The sequence below is a fragment of the Eschscholzia californica genome, unplaced genomic scaffold, assembly GCF_041429995.1.
Source record: "Eschscholzia californica isolate CP2 unplaced genomic scaffold, dmEscCali1.0.p SCAF_3, whole genome shotgun sequence".
Taxonomy (NCBI): Eukaryota; Viridiplantae; Streptophyta; class Magnoliopsida; order Ranunculales; family Papaveraceae; genus Eschscholzia; species Eschscholzia californica.
Genome location: NW_028238420.1, coordinates 51,695,232 through 51,716,055, shown reverse-complemented (window position 1 = coordinate 51,716,055; position 20,824 = coordinate 51,695,232). Strand labels below are relative to the sequence as shown.

Sequence of the window (20,824 nt, the reverse complement as noted above, 5' to 3'; positions counted from 1 at the left end):
CGTTCATTATAGGCACCCTCAAAAGGACACTGTAGACATTTTTTCCTGCAACTTTCAAACTAAATTCCTTTTCTCTAATTTCTGCATCTTCTTCATTCCCTCCCTTCTGAATTTTTCCTTTTCTCTAATTTCTCTTTCTTCTTCTTCCTTATACATTCCCTCCCTTCTGAATTTAAGGGGAGTGAATAGAGTGGATCGGAACTTTGACAAAATATCTTGTCTGAATTTAACTCACGCACCAGTCCAAATTTCGAGCCATCAAAGTCCAATTTATTTTGACTAAGAGGGACAATTATCATCTCAAGTTGAATCAGACAGTGAAATCTAATTTCAGAGTAGACCCACAATCAACTCAAGTAAGCTACCTAATAAGACCTCGAGTCAGATTCCAGATCTGAATTAAGAAAACACAAACCCCACCTAACTTTAGTGAAAGATGGTAATCTTCTTCTTACCATAAAGTACAAGCACTCATCAAAGAAAAACATGGCTAGAAATCAACTTCTGAATTTAAAATCAGATCAAGTTTTGATTATCAGAAACAACAATGTAATTGGTTGATATGAACCCAATTCAGGGAGCATACTTCAACCATACTGTAAAACATTGATTAAATGATAAATGACATTCTAAGCCCACCTCCCATGACGGTAACCAAATAACACATCACCTCGTAATCTTACTTAAGCTTCGTCTAGCTGATCCTACAAAAAGAAAAAGAAAACCTTGATTAGAGATTTGATATTCAAAGCACGACATCAGATCTCTCTCTCTAGAAATAATCCTAAATGGATAAAGAGACGTCTCACGGCTACGAATATAACGTCTAAGAACTTTCACTCATCGCTGATTGGTTTTGAGTAGGATGCTCACAAACATAATACTCTTAATCAGTAATGGCATTTCAAAATTGAACATTTAGGTGCATTTGAGTTCACCTGAGCATCAGATGTCCAAAGAGTGAGATTATCCCTAAGGAGTTGCATGATGAGAGTGCTGTCCTTGTATGACTCTTCACCTAAGGTATCAAGCTCAGCAATGGCTTCCTCAAATGCCTGCATATTGTTAAGAGAATGGAGAATTAGACGAAGTCGAGTATGTCATAATCGTGTCAGTATCCGTCTTTGAACTTAGCGCTGGCTCAAAGCAATTGGAAATGATAACTCAATTCTCAAAGCCAAGTGAAATAGGAAAAACAACATCAGTCGGTAGAATTTAAGAGGATATGACTGCACAATAGTCAAACTAGTAAACTAGCTAGAGCAAGATATTCTATTTGAGCTTCAAACCAATGGTTATGCTCGTTTCAAGGAAACTGATAAACGCGAAACTATTATTTAAGCAACTGTTTCTTAGAAGCTAAATTCGTAATATTTCAAATACCAGTATCTAAAGTATTGACCTTCCAGTCTTCCACCATTGAAGGTCCCTGTCACTATATCAAAGGTAATAGTTTCCCAGCAAAAGAAAGTAGTATATTAAGAGAAAATCAAATATACCCCTTCAATCCATTTATTCGGTTTTAAATAACAAAAAGCCAGAAAGAATTAAAGAAATGAAGTTTGAGAGTCACTTTTTAGAGCTGTGATTATGATTCCGTAATGCAGTTAGAGCAACCAAAATACTACATAGAGTACATATAAAGGTCGCACTATTTTATGCTCCGCGAAGAGATTTTGATGCAGAAGAGATAAAAAGAATATATTATATCATTCAAACAAAATTGAAGAAAATAAATGAGAGTCTCTATCATGATTTCTTTGAACTGCCACAGTGCCTTTCAATCCACTCAAGTCTAGCGAAACGAGCGCTAAATTTTCAGACTTCTAATAATTACTTTCTTGACAACTGAATAGAACTTGATAAGGTAGTGCTTGTTTTTTCTTTAAGAATTTGAATCTGAGTCATTATTCAGAGTGTTTGTCTCTGTTTAACTTGTCTAAATAGTTGATTTAAAATCTCATGATTTAGATTCAGACGAGAAAAAACAAACATAACCTAAGATTAAACATGAACAAGAAGATTACTATCAAAGCTATACCTGTTTGGCCATGCTACAAGCTTTTTCAGAAGAGTTGAGAATTTCATAGTAAAACACAGAGAAGTTGAGCGCCAATCCCAATCTAATAGGATGAGTTGGATCAAGCTCAGCAACCGCAATATCCTTCAAAATCAAGAATCAGAAAGCATAACTTTCAGATTTTACTCACACTTAAACACTAATATCTCTAAAAAGTACAAAAAAACCCTAGATTATACCTGAGCGGCCTTGTATGCGGCCATTGTTTCTTCAGCAGCTTCTTTTCGTTCGTCACCGACTTTGAATTCAGCAACGTACCTGTGATAATCTCCCTTCATTTTTAGATAAAACACTTTAGATTCAGAAGCAGAAGCAGATGGAATCAGATGAGAATCTAAAAGCTTTAAGATTCCAGCACAGATCTCTGAAAGTTCAGATTCAACTTTGGATCTGTAAGATTTAACGAGCGTAACGTGATCTTCATTCTTACGGCTTTCTTCTTTCTGTTCGATCGAAGAAACGATACGCCAAGCAGCACGAAGAGATCCGATTACGTTTTTGTAAGCGACAGAAAGGAGATTTCTTTCTTCGATAGTTAGTTCTTCAACAGATGAAGATCCAACAACGAGTTTCTCCATGAAGGTAACCATTTCTTCATATCGCTCTGCTTGTTCGGCGATTTTAGCTAAGTAAACGTATTCATCTCTTCGTAGGGATTCCATTAGAGAGAGAAAGTCAGTTGCAGAAGAAGAGAGAGAGAGAGAGAGTGAAAAAGTTGGACTGCGCGAAGAAAGTGAGGTGAAGATTGAAGAGTGGGGAGATAAGTCGAGGAGAAATTTTATGGGCACGTCAAAATGAAAAGGAAAAAAGACAGATTTTTTTTTTTCCAAATATCTTAAAATTTAGTAAGAAATCAATGAAATTCGTATTGTGAGAAATTTGAGATAAGGAAAAATAAAAATAAAAAGATTTTTATTGAAGATAACAAATTTTTGGATACACAAGAGATCTATTATATCTACTTTTCTATTATATTATGTTTTGTTAGGAAATTTTTAGACCCATTTACTTTTAGGATGGTATCAGTAAAGTTGTTAATTTGTTCCATTAGACTATTTAATCTTATGTGGCGGTTCGGGGCATCTAAAATACTCTTCGGGACGTAAAGATTTTAGTCAATCAAATATTTTTTTTAATTATTCAGCGTCTGTCTCGAACCATTGACCTCTAAGGTGAAAGATTATACCTCTTACCACTCCAAACAAGGGTTGTTGGCTAGTCAACTAAATATGATCTATGGATCAACGTTGTTTTAAGTTTTCAACTTCAACTTCTTTGTGTTTTTACCCTCGTAGTCTTTACCCATCACTTCTGCTTACCATCATCAATTTCTACCACCACCATAATTTCTCTCTAGCTCTATCTTCTATCTCTAACTATTTTTCTTGTTCCAGGAAAAGATTTATGTCACATGAACAACATACGTGGTTTGGGAGATTTCAACTTTGGTTTGAAAGAATTTTGTCCAGATCAGATACTGATTTGATTTGGGGGCCTCCCCTAAACCAAATTGGTTGTTTCAACATGAGTCTTTCACCGAAATGGAGACAGAGTAAGAGCTCCATCACGAGTCTTAGAACAGTAAGAGCATCTCCAATGCAAAACTCAGAAAAATCTCTATTCATCCTATGTGTCAAGTTCCAATTGAGATTTTCACTCCTAGGTGGCCTTAATAGAGATCCTCAAATTTTTTTTTGTCTCCAATGCAAAACTCTAAACTTATCTTATTTACTTATGTGGCATAATTGTTTTTGTCAATAAATAATTAGTTATTTTAGAAAATATAGAAGACTCGATTTCTATTGGTTGAAAATCAAATATTGATGAGTTGGACAATTAGAGATATCTCAAGAGGACACTCTAGAAATAGAGTGTCCTCTTGAGATATCTCTTTTCCACCCTCGACACGTCATCTTAGAGATCCAAATAAAGTGTTGCATTGGAGAGGAGTTTTAAGAAAAAACTCTAAAAATCCTAGGTGGCACTCAGAGTTTCTAAGATGGAGTGTTGCATTGGAGATGCTCTAAGGGAGGTTTGAAAATCATCCCGACACATTCCTAATGCCTCGGGATATGGGAAGGTGGACCCGAGGTGATTTACCAACCTAAGCCACGATATAGTCGGAGGCTCAAAGCTGAGAGATTAGTTAGGGAAAGCTGATGTTTTCTGAGCCCAAAACAACCTGAACAGAGCAAAGAAACGTCGAAGGCTAGAAAGAGCAAACGAACCACTTTCATACTCGAACAGTTAAATATTAGAGGATTTATTAGTGTCAGAAGATACATAAACATCATATATTATCCTCTTAACGACATCGACACGTGGCATTCATCAAAGTCGACGCTTTACCACCACATCATCTCAGTCGAGCATCGCGATAGATCAACTAAACCTATATAAGCATATCAGGTTTGGCCTAAAAGAAGAAAGAAGGTCCCGTATCTAAACTTAGACTTCGAGTTCATTTTCTTAAACTGTGAAATGTCAAATTGGTTTCCCAAAGAAGTTTGTGAAATCTGCGTGCGAGATATGTCCACCCTTGGTCGCACAAGCACACGATTCCAACAGATTATATAATGTTTCTCTCTCATCTTCACTCATGATCATGACTCACCCACCACTGAAAAGTGAAAGAAAACTCCCCCCCCCCCCCCCCCCATTCTCTCTCTCTCTCTAGTTCAGTCAGACTTCCTCCTTCACTCCTCAAGCTAATGGAGTCAGACTGAGAACTTTTCAGCAAACCCATTTGACATTTCTCCTTCGTTTCCTGTGATTTCTTACTTGTTTGATATTCTCTTTAATGGCGTCTGTTTCTAGTTTCTACTCTTCCTCATCAACTTTCAAAAGTGAGAAACTCTTCCCTAAAACCTCAACGACACGATTGACTTCGATTTCTTCATCAATCCGGTGGAGCCGAAAGGATTCATCAATTTTATACCCTCTTCGTTCAAAGATCGTTGGTCAAAATCAGGATCTAAAGCGGACACAATCTGTAGCTAGAGAAGTTCCAGCAGATTTATCCAAGGATGAGATTGTTCATGGAGAGAAAAAGGGATTAGAGAAGGATTCTTTTGTTTTGTGGCGTAGATATGTTGATTGGATGTATCAGCATAAGGAATTAGGGTTGTTTATTGATGTGAGTCGTGTTGGATTTACTGATGAATTTGTGGAGAAAATGGAACCAAAGTTTCAAGCTGCTTTTAAAGATATGGAGGAACTTGAGAAAGGGTCAATTGCTAATCCTGATGAAGGGAGAATGGTTGGTCATTATTGGCTACGTAATTCATCACTTTCCCCTACTTCTCACCTTAGGTTACAGATTGATAACACACTTAAAGCTATCTGCAAATTTGCTGATGATATAATCAGTGGCAAGGTCAGAACTTTCTTCATTCTTACCCTAAAATTTGGAGACAATGTCATTTTTCAAACCCATATAGTTAGAACTTAGAACATCTCTGATTATTTAGGCAATATTTGGTGCCCGGGAATGGACAAGTATTAGATGTGGAATTTCAAACCCTGAAGTGGGTGGGTGGGTTTGCGATTTTCTTTCCATATGAATTTGCGAAAGTAATCTCTAACAACTATATTTCGGACCAAACCAAAACAATGTATTGCTATTACTATGAGCAAGTTCTTTCCTGCGTGCCAAACATGACCTTAGAGTTGTTAATCTAAATAATCGAAATTCTACTTACGCAAGAATGCATTTTTGTAAATGTATATTTAGATTGATGATATGGGTAAGTGATTTTTTTTATATTCTATAGTAATTTGACTTTGATTTTTCCCTGCTTGATGTTTGAGGTAAGAACAGATTAAGCCTCCATCATCTCCAGATGGACGCTTTACTCAAATACTTTCTGTTGGAATTGGAGGTTCAGCTCTAGGTCCACAATTTGTTGCAGAGGCATTGGCTCCTGATAATCCTCCTTTGAAGGTGTGCTCCTAAACTTGTAAACTTTGATTTCTGGTATTTTTCTTGCTTGGTGAAATAAATATCATGGTTGCGTGAAAAGATTCACGTTTTGTCATGTGAAATTTATGATTTATTGTATTGATGGTTGTTTTAAAGATGCATTAATGAATAATGAGCTCATTCTATTCTTTTATCTTTCTTTACCTGTAGTTTGATGTTCCTGATGTGGTAATCTAGTTTACTTAAAGAAATGGTTTACTTTCCTCTGGTGGATTGTGTCTATAGTATAGAGAAGAGAGAGTAAATTATATATTTATTCTCAGAACAAGTAAAACTTTTCTTCTTAATGCACAGCCTTACTTTTTCTCTTCTGTTCAACAATGGCAGATAAGATTCATAGACAATACAGATCCAGCCGGAATCGATCATCAAATTGCACAGTTGGGGCCTGAACTGGCTTCTACACTTGTTATAGTGATCTCAAAGGTATACGGAGAAACTATTCCCTTTCCTCTACATCTTCAAACTTTGGGCTATCTGAATTTAATTTTACATTATCATTAATTTAGTAGTCAATCTTTTGAGCAGAGTGGAGGTACACCTGAAACTAGAAATGGCTTGTTGGAAGTGCAAAACGCATTTCGTGAAGCTGGCTTGGACTTCTCAAAACAGGTTTTCATCTCAGGTTTCTATTTCTGCTTATTTTGTTCATTTTTAACAGCATATATATTTTAGAAGTGAGAAGTGACTTATGATGATACATTTGATCCGATTTTCAGACTAGAAAATATAAATAAAATTATTTGTTGCAAGTTTAGTAGAATGTAAAAAAGAAAAGGAAACTACTCTTCTATAACTTTACGGACCTCTTTGTCTGTACCCTTTGTGTTTCTTTAGTTCATTTTTCTTGAATATTATTGAGTCTTGCGTCCAACAATCTCTGCCTCTGCCACCAGTAGAGTAGCAGACATATTCGATTCGTGATCTTTATCCAATTGGCAAGGTTAAAGTGTTTCGTGTTCTCCAGTAACTATTTGCATACCCAAATTAAACTAATACTCTACTGAGTAATAGATCGCTACATGGTGGTTTGAGTTTCCAGTTTGACTTGGTTTCTTTCGTCTCTTCCATGAAAACATACAAATTTCACTGCATATTGTAGCTGCATATCATCACACATATAAACTCCTTGTTTGCCACACTAGTGGCATTAGCTCAGGCTTTTGTTTGCCACGGACTTGCAGGGAATTGCTATCACACAAGAAAATTCCTTGTTAGATAATACAGCAAGAATTGAGCGGTGGGTTGCGAGATTTCCTATGTTTGATTGGGTTGGAGGTAGGACCTCTGTAATGTCTGCAGTTGGTTTACTTCCAGCAGCGCTACAGGCATGTTTTCTTTCATGTAGCAAATTTAGTGTTTATTAGTGCTGCTTTACTTTCTACTTATTATTTAAGAATTCTTAATTTAGGGAATTAACATTAGAGAAATGCTTGATGGTGCTTCACTAATGGATGAGGCAAACAGGAGTACCGTGGTAAGATACTAAGATCCAATTATCATTTTTCTTATGTAATCGTTGCTATATTTGGATATCACTTTTTCGTGCTTTATAATTCATATTACGAGGACTCTTCTCCAATGAGTCACTTTTCTTAGAAAAAAAGCTAATTTATCGGTCATTTTCTCGGTATTTTTCAGATAAAGAACAACCCTGCAGCTTTACTGGCTTTATGTTGGTATTGGGCCTGCGATGGAGTGGGTTCCAAGGTTTCTATACTTACTATCCTTTCTTTCTTGTTCTTTTGAAACGATTACTTTGGTTTTATCACAGGATATGGTTGTACTTCCATACAAGGACAGCCTGTTACTTTTTAGCAGGTATTTGCAGCAGTTGGTCATGGAATCACTTGGAAAGGAGTTTGACCTTGATGGTAATCGGGTATGCATACAAGCAGGTTATAGAAGGATATTTAGTTTCTATTTACATATTAAGACAACTGCCTTGTATATTCTAAAATCTACACCTGGCGGTTAAGCAACTAAGAGCTTTTGGCTAAGATCATTTCCCCTGAACAACGTTCTAATAAGATGTTTCAGGATTTGGTTACATTGGTAAAAGGTGTAACTAACCAAGTTTCACATTAAGATATCTTCTCCTACATAGATAAGGACATATTCAAAGTCATTAGAGGGTCTACGTTGAGGCTTCAACCTGGATGAGCCAAATGAATTGTTTGGAGGGTCCAGGATGGTCTGTTTTGTCCTATTGAGCTCCCATTAGATCGAAACACCCAATCATTTCCTCTAATCATTTCCCATTTGAGCAAATATGTAAAGAATGGTTACTACTTCAAGTAAATTTGTACAAAACATTAAAACCCTCGAACTATGACGTTCATGCAAGTATGCAACTATATGAAAATCTATGGCACAAGAACGTGCATTAAACATTTCATTAAACATTTCATTAAACTATTCTTTTGGAAATGATTCTTGAAAGTGTTTTATGCCATTTAATCAACCAAAATGTTCCAGCGTATAGTAACTTGATGCTTAATTTCTGTTCCATTTTAATGACAGGTGAATCAAGGGCTTTCTGTCTATGGGAATAAAGGGAGCACAGATCAACATGCGTAGGTCTTCACTTGCTATTTTGTTTAGAAATTAATGTATATTCACAATGCTTATAAACACTGATACCGCAAACATCCTTGTTGTCCAGCTATATTCAGCAACTAAGAGATGGGGTGCATAACTTTTTCGTTACCTTCATTGAAGTTCTACGTGACAGACCCCCAGGTCATGATTGGGAGCTCGAACCTGGAGTAACTTGTGGTGACTACCTTTTCGGAATGCTACAGGTTATTCTCTAATATATAAAATTTAATCCTGCAAATATTATATCCAATCTGCAGTTAGATAGGTCGTACTCGAACCTCGCAGAACCATTTGGTGGCCAACAGTCTCCATATCCATGAGCCCATGGGCTGTGACAAGTGCGAAAGTTGGATTTGTGAGCTTTAGTAGTATTTACTTGTGTTTTTGCAATTTTTTATCTTAGTTCAAGCTTGCATTTGGTAAAAACTGAATAGAGGGCCACAACTTACTTAAAAGTACAACTACTTAAGGATAAGAAGTAAGGTGCTTATTTTTTATTGTAGTTAAGAAGTTAAAACCTTCATGTATCATGGGATCCAAGGTGATCCCGAGAATGTTCAAGGCTGTTTGGTGCTTAATGTGGGCCCTTTGTGTAGGGAACAAGGTCAGCTCTATATTCCAATGACCGAGAATCGATTACAGTCACAGTGCAGGAAGTGACTCCCAGATCAGTTGGGGCTCTCATTGCACTCTATGAACGAGCTGTTGGGATCTATGCCTCACTTGTTAATATCAACGCTTACCACCAACCTGGTAAGCTATTTAGCCATAATCTCTGTAGTGGTGAAGAGAAGTCAAGAAAGGCTAAATTTCTAAATTTTTTTTGCCACTTGATACATTTCTCATTCGTGTATAAAACTTCTGTGTTTGGTACTGTCTGGATCTGAATCATCTAATTCTCGTGCATCCACATTTTGTTTAGTTCGAGGATAAAATAGTAATTTAAATCGAGTCAAATATCTAATCTTCAATTTAGACTTGAAATTAGTCTTACTGGAGTGAACCTGAAATAGCTTGGGATTTATTGTTTTCACGAGTCTTATTTGGGCGAGTCAGAGAAAACAAAGAGTACAAAATCTGAGTTTGGTCCGAGGCTTACGTTGAGTTACAAGTCAAAAATGAAATGAGAAAACCAATTACCAGTCCTACTTTCTTCGATGTAATTTAGGTGTTGAAGCTGGGAAAAAGGCTGCAGGAGAAGTACTAGCTCTTCAGAAGAGGGTTTTGTCCGTATTAAACGAAGCTAGGTATGTCTTAATCAGTCACTATTATAATGTAGGTTGTGGCAAAAATTCTTGGGGTTCATTTTCGTATCTGATTCATTTTCGTATGTTTGTTTTCTCAGCTGCAAAGATCCTGTCGAACCTTTGACACTTGATGAAATCGCAGATCATTGCCACGCCCCTGAACAGGTACACTTCAAATCCCTCTCTAGACCTCTACTCTTAATGTTCGCAAGAGATTCTTGGGCTGTTTGTGAACTTTGTATCCCTGATTGTAAAATAACTAATCATACCAAAAAGTACATAGTAATGTTATTCGCTCCACTCATTGTTCCTCTCTCATCCATTACAGATCGAAATGATTTTCAAGATCATCGAGCATATGGCAGCAAATGACAGAGCAATCATTGCCGAGGGCGACTGTGGTTCACCTCGGAGCATTAGGGTTTTCCTCGGGGAATGTAACATTGACGATATCTAAGCATAATCATTATCTACGTTAATTTTATTTGTTTCTTGTGATTTCTTGTGTTCGAAATCTGAATCACATGAACCACTACAGTCTGGTTTAAGGTTTGAGCTGATTCATCTCATGGAACACTGTCCTACCATACTCTGATTTATACTTTATTTAATAAATAATAGAGAAGGTCAAGTTTTGAACTCTCTCCATTTTGTGCTTCATATATACAAATTGAACTGAGAAGAACAAAGTTAATTGTTAATAACCAATCATCCTAAACCTATTTGTATGAGATTTCCAAGCATGAGTGTGGTGATGAATACAACAGTTGCCCTGGTGTCGCCGGTGAAGAGACGAAAAATGACAAAGAACTTCTGAAACCAATTCTGGTGGCATCGAGCCGGGGAGAAGAAGGGAGAGGACTATTCCGAACGCAAGCAATACTTCCTCACCTCTTCAAGCAAGCAACTCATGATGACAACTCATGAACGAGCAATACTTTTTGACTTTCGTTCGTGACTATTCCAGATGCATTTGGAGATTCATGATGGAGTGTAAATCTACGATAAGAAGTGCTTAGACTTTTTGACTTTCGTTCGTGACTAGTCCAAACAACAAGTCGATTATGTGAACGTGTGGATTATTGATTCTTCACAGTTGTTTAACTGTGTTTATTGATTCTTCACAGTTGTTTGGGAATTAAAATCATTGACTCTTCACAGTTGTTTAACTGTGTTTAAAAACATGTGGATTTCGGCTTAATATCAATGGTAACGTGTAAAATCAAAACCTAACTCCATCAACCCCACCCACTTGGATCAATTATCTTCTAGTTGGAGAGGACGACAAGTAGTGATGACATGTGAATTTGATTGAGATCAGTCAAATCCATTTCCCATTTTCTTCTGTCAAAGGATGTGTGCTATTATTATTGTTCATTGTTTTCTTTTCACCAAAGGGGAAGAACCACAACATTCCACACAGCCCCCACCTTACAGGGACAAAGTAAACAGACCCCAAATGAACAGAGACAAAGTAAGGAATTTAATGGCCATCGGAATCCAAAAGAAGAAATAACATGAAGGGAAGTGGATTGGAATATTAGTGGACTCTTTAGACTACAATATTCATAGATACCTTTCACAATATTTCACGATGTAGAAATTTTATGTGGGTTGATGTGATTTGTATTCTCGATGATTCTAATCGACTAAATCATCAAAACAAACCACGTAAGATTTCTGTTCAGACTCAACATAATCTTAATAGTTTACAAATATTAGTAGAAGTATCAATCGAATGAAGGCCGATATGTAGGACATTTGAAACAAACATTAGGTGTAATAGGTATTCTGATATGTTTCAAACCAATACTCAAATATGGGGTGCTTTGACATTAGAAGATATTTGAAATATCTCTACCAAATGCCTTGTATATGTCCCAATCCACTGAGAGCCTAGAAGGAAGAACAAGGGGTAGAGAGAGAGAGGAGGACGAGAGAGAGGAGAGAGAGAGAGAGAGAGAGGGAGAGAGAGAGAGAGAGAGAGAGAGAGAGAGAGAGAGAGAGAGGAGAGAGGGAGAGAGAGGAGAGAGGAGAGAGAGAGGAGAGAGAGAGAGAGAGAGAGGACGAGAGAGACAGAGAGAGAGAGAGAGAGAGAGAGAGAGAGAGACGAGAGAGGAGAGAGAGAGAGAGAGAGAAGAGAGAGACGAGAGGAGAGAGAGAGGAGAGATAGAGAGAGAGGAGGAGGAGAGAGAGAGAGAGAGAGAGAGAGAGAGAGAGAGAGAGAGAGTGACCATGACAATTACTACTTGTATATAACTTCAATCACCTCCTTTTTATGTTCTCATCGAGGTGCCAAACCTTTCCGTCCGTGTGAGCTCTTGGAGAAGATCAACCTGTTATCCGTAGAGTAACTTTCAACTGTTGAGCGGCAGCCCTTCTACTCGCATCAGCAGATCACTAAGACTGACTTTCGTCCCTGCTCGACTGGTGGGTCTTGCAGCCCTCACTTGTCTCTTAACATTTGTTTTTGTTCTAGTATTATTAGGAGATATGAAAAGAAAACATGATAGCATGTTCCTAGAATTTCATCACTTTCAACACCACCAACAACCACCACATCACCAGAACCACCACCACAACCACGAAACTTCCAAAGAAGATGAAACTCGTAACATTGTTGGCCGTGGCGGAGGCCAAACCAACCATCACCACCACAACAACAACAACCAGGACAATCATGAAATTGTTGTTTTTCTCAGTAAAAAAGTACAAAAAGACGACGAACACGAACCCATCAATAAGAGCAGTAGTTCTGGCGGCTGCGGTGGTGTTAGTGACGGAGCCACCACTCAAATAGTAAAAAGACCAAGAGGCCGGCCACCTGGTTCAAAAAACAAACCAAAACCAAACGTAACCCAAAACACCATAGATGATGAGTGCGGAATGCGCACACACCTCCTCGAGATTCCGGCTGGTCTCGACATCATAACTTCCATCTCTGGTTTCTCTCGCCGGCAAAATACTGGTCTTTGTGTTCTCTCTGGATCTGGAACCGTGACTAATGTTTCTCTTCGTCAACCATTATCAATAACCCCAGGAGCAACGGTTACTTTTCATGGCAGATTTGAACTCCTATCAATATCTGCAACTATTTTACCTCCCTCTTCTTCTCTTTCATCCTTCAATGGGTTTACTATCTCTCTAGCTGGCACACAAGGTCATATCTTTGGTGGGTCAGTTGTGGGTAGTTTAATTGCCGCCGGGACTGTGTTTGTTGTTGCCTCTTCTTTTCATAGCCCTAGTTTTCATCGTTTACCACTCATTGAAGATGATGATGATCGGAATTCAATATCAAGTGGTGATGTGGGTGCCGGAAGTGAAGAGAGAGAAAGTAATAATCCATCTGATCAATTAACAGATGAATCGTGGTCAATGCCAATGTATCATCATCTTCCTTCAGATGTTATTTGGACTCCGAACACCTAGACAACCACCACCACCACCACTACCTCCATTCTGATCATCAAATCAATCAATCAATCTGGGTTAGGTTTAATTAGGTTTTCTGAATTTTGAATCCATTCTTATGTAATAATTATGTTAATAATTTAATTTTCCTTTTCCATAATGGTTGATTGGTTTAATTTAGGTACTGATATTTTCCCGCCCGAGTCAGATCTGACTCGACGTCTCATAATTAATGGGTATCTTTGTTCAACACATAAAGTCCGATTTTGGATCTATTTAATTTAGACAACTCAAATTTAGACGAGTTAGTTTTTATAATGTCATATTTCCATACTAATTTGAATTCTTAATTGACTCAGATCAAATTTCATAATGTTGTTAGGTTCATAATATATGTCTGATATTCGTTGAGTAGCTAGTTCGGTCTGATTTTAATTTTATTTGAACTAGATGACTCATTCAAACGAGTCAGATTTAGACTAAAGAATTTTTTCCTAACAGAGGCTCCGTGACCGCGAACCAACTCATAAGGCCTCCATAAGTATAAGTTTGAGCCGACACCTATAGTAGGTCCAAGACTCCCGTGCCATATAATAACAAACTTTGATCATGTCAAAAAATGTACTGTCATGAACAAATCTCTTGAAATTGACCCGCCCGTTTGATTAATAATAATATATTTATTTAAAACAAACAAGCGAAAAAGGAAATACATATTCGGTTGGAATATCTGAAAGACATGTTGGAATCTAATTAACAGACACAATGGGTAAAGTAATTCCATGGGATGGAACTCATGTTGAATGACTAGTTCTTGAGTGAGGGAGGAAGAAGAGGAAAATCCTTAGGGATGGTAGGCATTGTGGTATCAGGCAGATCAGTAGAAGGGATGCTAGAAAGAGGTGGAAATACTGGTAAATGAGGAAGTTCAGATGGAGGTTGATATACAGGTAACTGTGGAAGTTGAGTTTGAGGTGGGTATACAGGTAAATTGGGAAGTTGAGATTGAGGTGGTGGAAGTTGAGATTGAGGTGGTGGCAGTTCAGTTTGAGGTGGTGGTAGTTGAGATTGAGGTGGTGGGAGTTCAGGGGTAGGCAATGTGGGAGCAGCTTGCGGCACGTCGGGCATTGGGAATGTTGACGGAGTCTTGGGCTTGGGCAATGGAGACACGTCATGCTTCGATGATGGTGGAATCTTGATCTTGGGCAATGGTATTGAAGTATCATGATTTGGGTAATGAGGAATATTGAGCCATGGAATCCTGAACTTAGGAAATGATCCTGGAAATCTAAAATTTGGGAAGAACATGACTTGTAACTTAGGTGATGATGGTTCAAGCAATTGTACTTTTGGAGTTCTTGTTGTGTCTAAAAGGCGCCGAGCAACGTGTACGGTCGTTGTCGTGTCGGAGGCACCAATCATACCAAAGGAAATACTACAAAAGAACAACAAAGAAAAGATACAAGATAGGTGGTGGTGGTGGTAGTGCTGAGTAGCCATGGGTAGCTGAATGATGAAGAAAAGAAGACACCTTTGAGGACTAGGTCTTAGTATTTTGAATGTAAGTTGTTTTGAGAATGCATGATATGTAATGGATATATATATGGGGTTGGATTGGGGGCCTTTAATTAAGAAAGATGGGTAGGTAGAGTTAGAGGCATGTCAAAGAGAGTCTTCAATTATGTATCTTTTCTTCAATTATGTCTCATATCAAGATTGTTTTTCAAGTAGTGTGGTTTTTTTCATTTCACCAAAAAAGTAGTATGGCTTCCTAGAGTTTTTTGTTTTTCTCTTCTTGTTTAATATTGCTATTACTATTGGCTATGTTTTTTTTTTTGAGGATTGAAGGAATGCCTGAATGGTTGTTTTAACTCAGTCCAAAGGTTTATGAATTGAATGAGAAAAGGAAATTTTTTTTGAACTAATTTAACTAGAAATGTGTAATTTATAAGCAGTTTCCTGATAACAAAAGTTGATGACGTAAAAATTATCCTAAGCTAACCATCATTTAAAGTTGTCAACACTTGTTTGCCCCAGTCGTTAAAGTGTTGACATACACTCCAAAGGTCTCTAGAGGTCCCGGGTTCGATCCCTAAAGAATGTGAAATTGAACTTGGGGTTATTAGGGCATAAATAATGTAGATAGGCTTTAGGCCATAGTTTAGTAGGGATTTAGGCTTGTTCTTGTTTGATTTGGCAGTTACCGTGTTTATCACATCTTTGATGTATCAACATTGTAATTACTATTGTACATTGAAGTCAAATTAAAAAAAAAACCATCATTTAAAGCTAACCATCATTTAAAGGATAAAGTTGCAAATCAAGAATATCTGATTCACACAAGTAGCTAAAGAGCAACTCCTACCCCAGCCTGACTTAGGCACAAAAAAACACTTTTTTAACCTAAAATTTTCAGCCTCAGCGTGAAAAAATCGCTTCAACTCCAGCCTCTCTTGAGGCTTAAAATTTGTGCATGTGGGAAACACATGTGTAGGTTTTTTGTGGGTGCGCGAAAAATGTGTGTGATCTTGTGTATGTGTGAAACACGTGCTGTGAGCCTGTGACCTATTTTTGAAACAATATTTTACAAATTTATTAAAGTTTAAAAAAATTAAAGTAATTATATTTTTTTGAACTCTAAAATAATTATATTAATGTTTTAATTGAAAAAAGTAATTAATTTTATTTAAAAAAGATTAAAAGATAATATATATTTATAAAAAAATCTGACCGTTGGATCACACCCAACGACCAATATGAAAATGGCCACATGAACGGTAAGAGTCCCCAACGGTCATGTGACCACCTTTCAGCCTACCTAATCTGTTGGGTCGACTGAAGGGGATAGCTGGGGTTGTGTCCGTTTCCCCTCTTTTCCTGCTAGGATTGGAAAATGGAAATCCTGTATTTTACCTTAGCTCATCCCCTTCCGACCCGGGTTGGAGTGAGCAACTCAGGCTCAAAATTCAAATTTTAGGCCGGAGTCACCCCAGGTTGGAGTTGCTCTAACAAGCCAAGAAAGGAACATGATATGAGCGACGCACATGAGTATTTATTTTCTTCTCCCAAAGCTACTAGTTTCTAGCTCAGCCGTGAGAAATGTTTTTTTTTCCTCAAAATATTCCTCAAGCTGTTTGATTTAGAAGTCGATGCGATAATTTTCTGACTACATACCTTCATGAACAATTGTTGTTTGCGAAAGCAGACGACAAATCTTAAATCAAGGGTAAAGTGATGTAGCAATCCCCCTTTTCTATGTGGAAATACATGAAACTAGCCCAGTAATACGATAGGTGGAACTAACTTCATCCGAACAAGAGAAGTGGGCATACGGATTCGGTCACCGTCAAAGAACCGGTGCGAATACATTGTAGTGAAGTGGTTGTGGTGGAGTTGTAACAAAGTTAGAGTTGAGGGCTTGAGGCAGAAGTGATGGTGGTGGAGTTGCGCCATAACATAAGAGGTGGTGGACTGGTGGCAGAGGTGGTGAAGTGCTAGGAGAGGTGGTGGAGTGATAGTATTGGTGGTAAATTGTCATTGATGCTGACAAAAGAGACAGATACATTTATTTAACTACATTTTTAAAGTTCAATTGTACAAAAGTTGCAAAATTGTGGGTTATGCTTTTGGAAGAAAATGACATTTCCTTGCATAACATAAACTACTTTTTTGAACCAACACATAAAGTTTTTAATAAATACATCTAAAATAAGCTAATAACAGACTTTTAACTTATTTTAAACGGGATCAAACACGATCATAGGAGTAGTAAGGCTCGAAAATCTTGCCCCTATCTATCCAAATACTTTATTTCATTAGATTTTAGTTTTGGTCTCAGGTTTTAATTGGCTATAGAAAAAGTATACTCAACCCACCTCCCGGGACTCCCACTTGAACCGCTTGTGAGAGAAACAAGAGTTACTCTCTCCTGTCACATGTTCAGTCACTAGTAGAGAAAAACGAAACCTCAAAAGCTTGTCAAACAGAAATGGAGTAAGACGTTTTTATTTTAATACACAAGTCCGAATTAAATTTTCGCTCATAACATCTTATGAACAACTATAGTGTGTTGTGCTTGTTTATAATTAACTTACTATTTATGTTCATAAGGCATTACGATGAGAAACAAAAAATAATGTAGGAAGAAAAATGATATTATATTGAAGAACAAAATAAATTTTTTTCATAATGCATGATGACCGTTCGTAATAATTATAAACAATCATAGTACATTATGAGAGGTCACAAGAGTTTACAGTGGAGAGGTATTTTGATTAGAAAAAGTCAATTTTACACCTTCGGTCAATTATATTTTTTCCTCCATAATTTCTCCTAAAACTAATATTAATAAAAGAAAAATTGGACTATTTGTTTTCTGTGGGGGAGTCAGAACTAATTGTCCATTTTGTGGCACAAAGTAGATTTAAGACCATTTTTTCTATTATTTTACTATACAAATATTAATTTAAAAAAGAATTATATAGTATCATTTGTCTGTGGCGCCTTCATGATAGAATGAATGATAGTTTCGATAATATTATTCTCACCCTATCCACCCTTTGCAGAAAAGTAGCTCCCGATCAAAATTTGTACTACGTCGCCGTGGAACATGAGTATGAGAGGATTAATTGTCAATATAACTTTATTATGAATAATATAAGAAGAAAATTTTCTTAATTAACTTTCAATTCTTATTAGATCATCATCTTGATATAGACTCTACATATCTTCAATTATTAGAACAAAAAATTAAATTAAGTCGATTACACTTAAAAACTAAGCCTACTGTCGTAATGTCATTTAATGAGAGTAGCAAACACATAAAGTAGCCCAAAAAAGACATTATTCAATGGATCAAATCAGACATTGAAGTGAAATTCTGACTCCGGCGCCACTGATTTATAAAACTTATGTTGAATGGCTAGTTGAGTGGGGAGGGAAGAGAGTTGAAGCTCTTAGGGCTGGTAGGCAAAGTGGTTTGTGGAAGATCAGTAGTAGTCTGGTTGCTTGCTGGTATGTGTGGAAGTTCATTCATGGGCAAAGTTGGGGAGAGCTGAGGCACTTCAGCCTGATTAGGAGGCCCATCAGCTTCAAACCCTCCACTTTGAGGCTTTCCAATATTCTCAGGCTTTGGAATAAAAGGGATTAAGGTCTTAGGAAGTGGTGGAAAATTTGTCCTAGGAAATGGAATTGGGAATTCAAGCCTTGGCATACATGGTATCCTGATTATTGTAGGAAATGGTCCTGGGAACCTCCATAGAGACTTGGTCTCAATCTTAGGCGTCTCGGGTGGAGGAACTTTTGGATGAGTCTCGATAAGATTACGAGCTGCATGAGCTACCATCTGCCCGTCTCGGAAAACACTAGTAACAATGAAAATACTACTGATTAACAACACTAAGTAGAGGGAAGATAGGCCGTAGTGGTGGTGAGCAGCCATGGCTACGGTTTACGGTTTATGGTTTAGGATTTAGGGTTTAGTATTAGAATGAGTTAAAAGAATGTAAGTTGCTTGAGATTGAATGGGCACTCATGGCTATATATATATACACGTAAGTAAATCTTGGGAAAGATGAGTAGTTAAAATTAGGGGTATATATGGGAATGGCACAGATGTGACAAAGAGGGCTGATATATAGTTCACTTTTTATTGTTAATGTTCAACTTCTCATCTTTCACTATGAAATTAAATATCAAATAGACTACAATTGAATCAATAGTTATTTTTGCTCCTCATCAAGATTGTTTCTAAAAGTGGTTGTTTTATAGTGATATTTTTTACTTCTATTTTACTAAAATTGTCTATACATTGTATTGTTACTAGAAAAAATTGATAGAAAAATTGGGTCACTTGAAGAATGAGCTTGTCTAAGAATTGGGTACGAGTGATTTAGAAAGAAAAAATGAGTGAAAAACCCAACAATCTCGACTCTAATAGGAAAAAAACCCACTCAACAATAATAATGTCAAAAAAACCTATTTTTTGAACATTTTTCAAAATGTTGACAACATATGTAATTATGTTGTTAACAAGACAACATATTTTTTTCAAAATTTCATATTTACCTTATATGTTGACAACATATATCATTGTGTTGTTATAAAATGTTGACAATATCTATAATAATGTCCCGACTTATTATAAAATGTTGGCGTCATATAAATTATGTTCTTAACAACATATATAATGTATTAGTCAAAATATTATTTGTTCGTTAACGGATTTGTTAAATACAAAAGATAATATGCATAACATTTTAATTTTTGTAAAGGACAAATAAAAAATGTTTTAGTCTTAATATTTATGTCGAAAGCAAAACAAAAAATGCGGAAACCATTTATTTTTTCACAAGACAAATCGAAAAATGTTGTAGCCAAAATGTTTGTGTCAGTTTGTCTATGTGAAATGCAAAAGAAAAAAATGCGAAATATTTTGGCAAAACAATGTCTAAGCAAAAAGAATTTGTTCAGAAATTAACAAATTGTTGAGACAAACTAAGATTTGGTCAGAAATTTACAAAATTGTTGAGAGCAAACCAAGAATTGTTTAGAAATGTTCAAAATTGTTTTTGACGTTGATTTAGGCGGAAATTTTTATTTTGGAGGGTAAAATTGTATTTTTACCTACTGGGGTTTTTCCTCATTATTATTTAGTATTGGGCCTGATTCTCTTTAACTTTCCCATTTTGGGCCTTATAATTACCGCCCATTTAGAAATCATATAACCTCCATTTAATTTGGAAATAGCAATATTCAAACCTTAATTATATCTCAACAAAAGTGCCTTTACAAATGATCTTCTTGATTTGGTCTTAATATTATATGGAGAGTGTTCCTTGAACTTCATACTTGACATAACCATTCAAGTAAAGAATCTAGACACATTCAAGGAGGTACCAAATGCAAGAAAAGAAAATGTGTTCTAGATTTTAAGACCTTAAGTCAAAATTCTATATACCACTTTCTAGGGACGGATCTAGGATTTCCACTTAGGTAGTGCGAATTTATATAACCTCTACGAGAGTTCATGTTTTGAAATGTTCGTACAATCGACTCATTGTAAATTTCAGTAAAAACTTCTTTCCAATAAAAACTACTAAACCATCATTCAACCATGAATAACTCACCTTGTTTCTTAAGCGTATCTTGACTAGCTTCATAGTTGAAAAAAGCTCATTCGACAGAGGCAGTTGCAACCACAAAGTTAATGCTAAGGTGATAAGCAAATAAACTAAGTGATGTGTTTTGTCTCTCTTAGTTTCCACCAATGTTACATCAAGAGCTCCAGAACCATCTAAATTTGAGAAACCATCATTCTGCCTCATATCGTAAATGTAATGATCAAACTGAGAACTAAGCAGCATAGTTTCAAGACTACTAAAGTCTGACGGATAACATTCAACAAGACACATCAACTTATGTCGAAAAAGACAAAACCTCTAGATGGACTCAAACATGCCATATAACGGAGCAACTTGGTATTCTTCTCATGTGGAAGGCCAA

General features: G+C 36.6%; 2 protein-coding genes and 1 pseudogene across 2 annotated transcripts; 2 read left to right on the top strand and 1 right to left on the bottom strand.

Moving 5' to 3' along the window:
• Positions 1–487: 487 nt before the first annotated feature.
• Positions 488–2,869, bottom strand: LOC147551614 (14-3-3-like protein G-BOX factor 14 kappa). The gene is made up of 4 exons (XM_086669748.1): positions 2,260–2,869; positions 2,042–2,164; positions 939–1,055; positions 488–704 (listed from the first exon to the last, which is right to left on the bottom strand). Exons 1-4 carry the CDS (start codon positions 2,740–2,742, stop codon positions 684–686), a joined length of 744 nt encoding a protein of 247 aa, XP_086525874.1. The 5' UTR covers positions 2,743–2,869; the 3' UTR covers positions 488–683.
• Positions 2,870–4,577: 1,708 nt separating this feature from the next.
• LOC147551613 (glucose-6-phosphate isomerase 1, chloroplastic-like) lies at positions 4,578–10,552 on the top strand. The gene is made up of 14 exons (XM_086665733.1): positions 4,578–5,456; positions 5,901–6,023; positions 6,390–6,488; positions 6,591–6,674; positions 7,247–7,390; positions 7,474–7,539; positions 7,704–7,772; positions 7,837–7,944; positions 8,586–8,638; positions 8,728–8,866; positions 9,260–9,416; positions 9,832–9,910; positions 10,009–10,075; positions 10,239–10,552. Exons 1-14 carry the CDS (start codon positions 4,881–4,883, stop codon positions 10,365–10,367), a joined length of 1,893 nt encoding a protein of 630 aa, XP_086521859.1. The 5' UTR covers positions 4,578–4,880; the 3' UTR covers positions 10,368–10,552.
• Positions 10,553–12,218: 1,666 nt separating this feature from the next.
• On the top strand, positions 12,219–13,481 carry LOC147551612 (AT-hook motif nuclear-localized protein 17 pseudogene; annotated as a pseudogene).
• Positions 13,482–20,824: the final 7,343 nt, after the last annotated feature.

Coding starts and splice junctions, on each gene's coding strand:
- LOC147551614 (XM_086669748.1), bottom strand. CDS start 2,742: ATGGAATCCCTACGAAGAGATGAATACGTTTACTTAGCTAAAATCGCC. Junction 2,165..2,259: donor CCGCATACAAGGCCGCTCAG/GTATAATCTAGG, acceptor TTGATTTTGAAG/GATATTGCGGTTGCTGAGCT. Junction 1,056..2,041: donor CTTGTAGCATGGCCAAACAG/GTATAGCTTTGA, acceptor AACAATATGCAG/GCATTTGAGGAAGCCATTGC.
- LOC147551613 (XM_086665733.1), top strand. CDS start 4,881: ATGGCGTCTGTTTCTAGTTTCTACTCTTCCTCATCAACTTTCAAAAGT. Junction 8,867..9,259: donor ACCTTTTCGGAATGCTACAG/GTTATTCTCTAA, acceptor CCCTTTGTGTAG/GGAACAAGGTCAGCTCTATA. Junction 9,417..9,831: donor CAACGCTTACCACCAACCTG/GTAAGCTATTTA, acceptor GATGTAATTTAG/GTGTTGAAGCTGGGAAAAAG.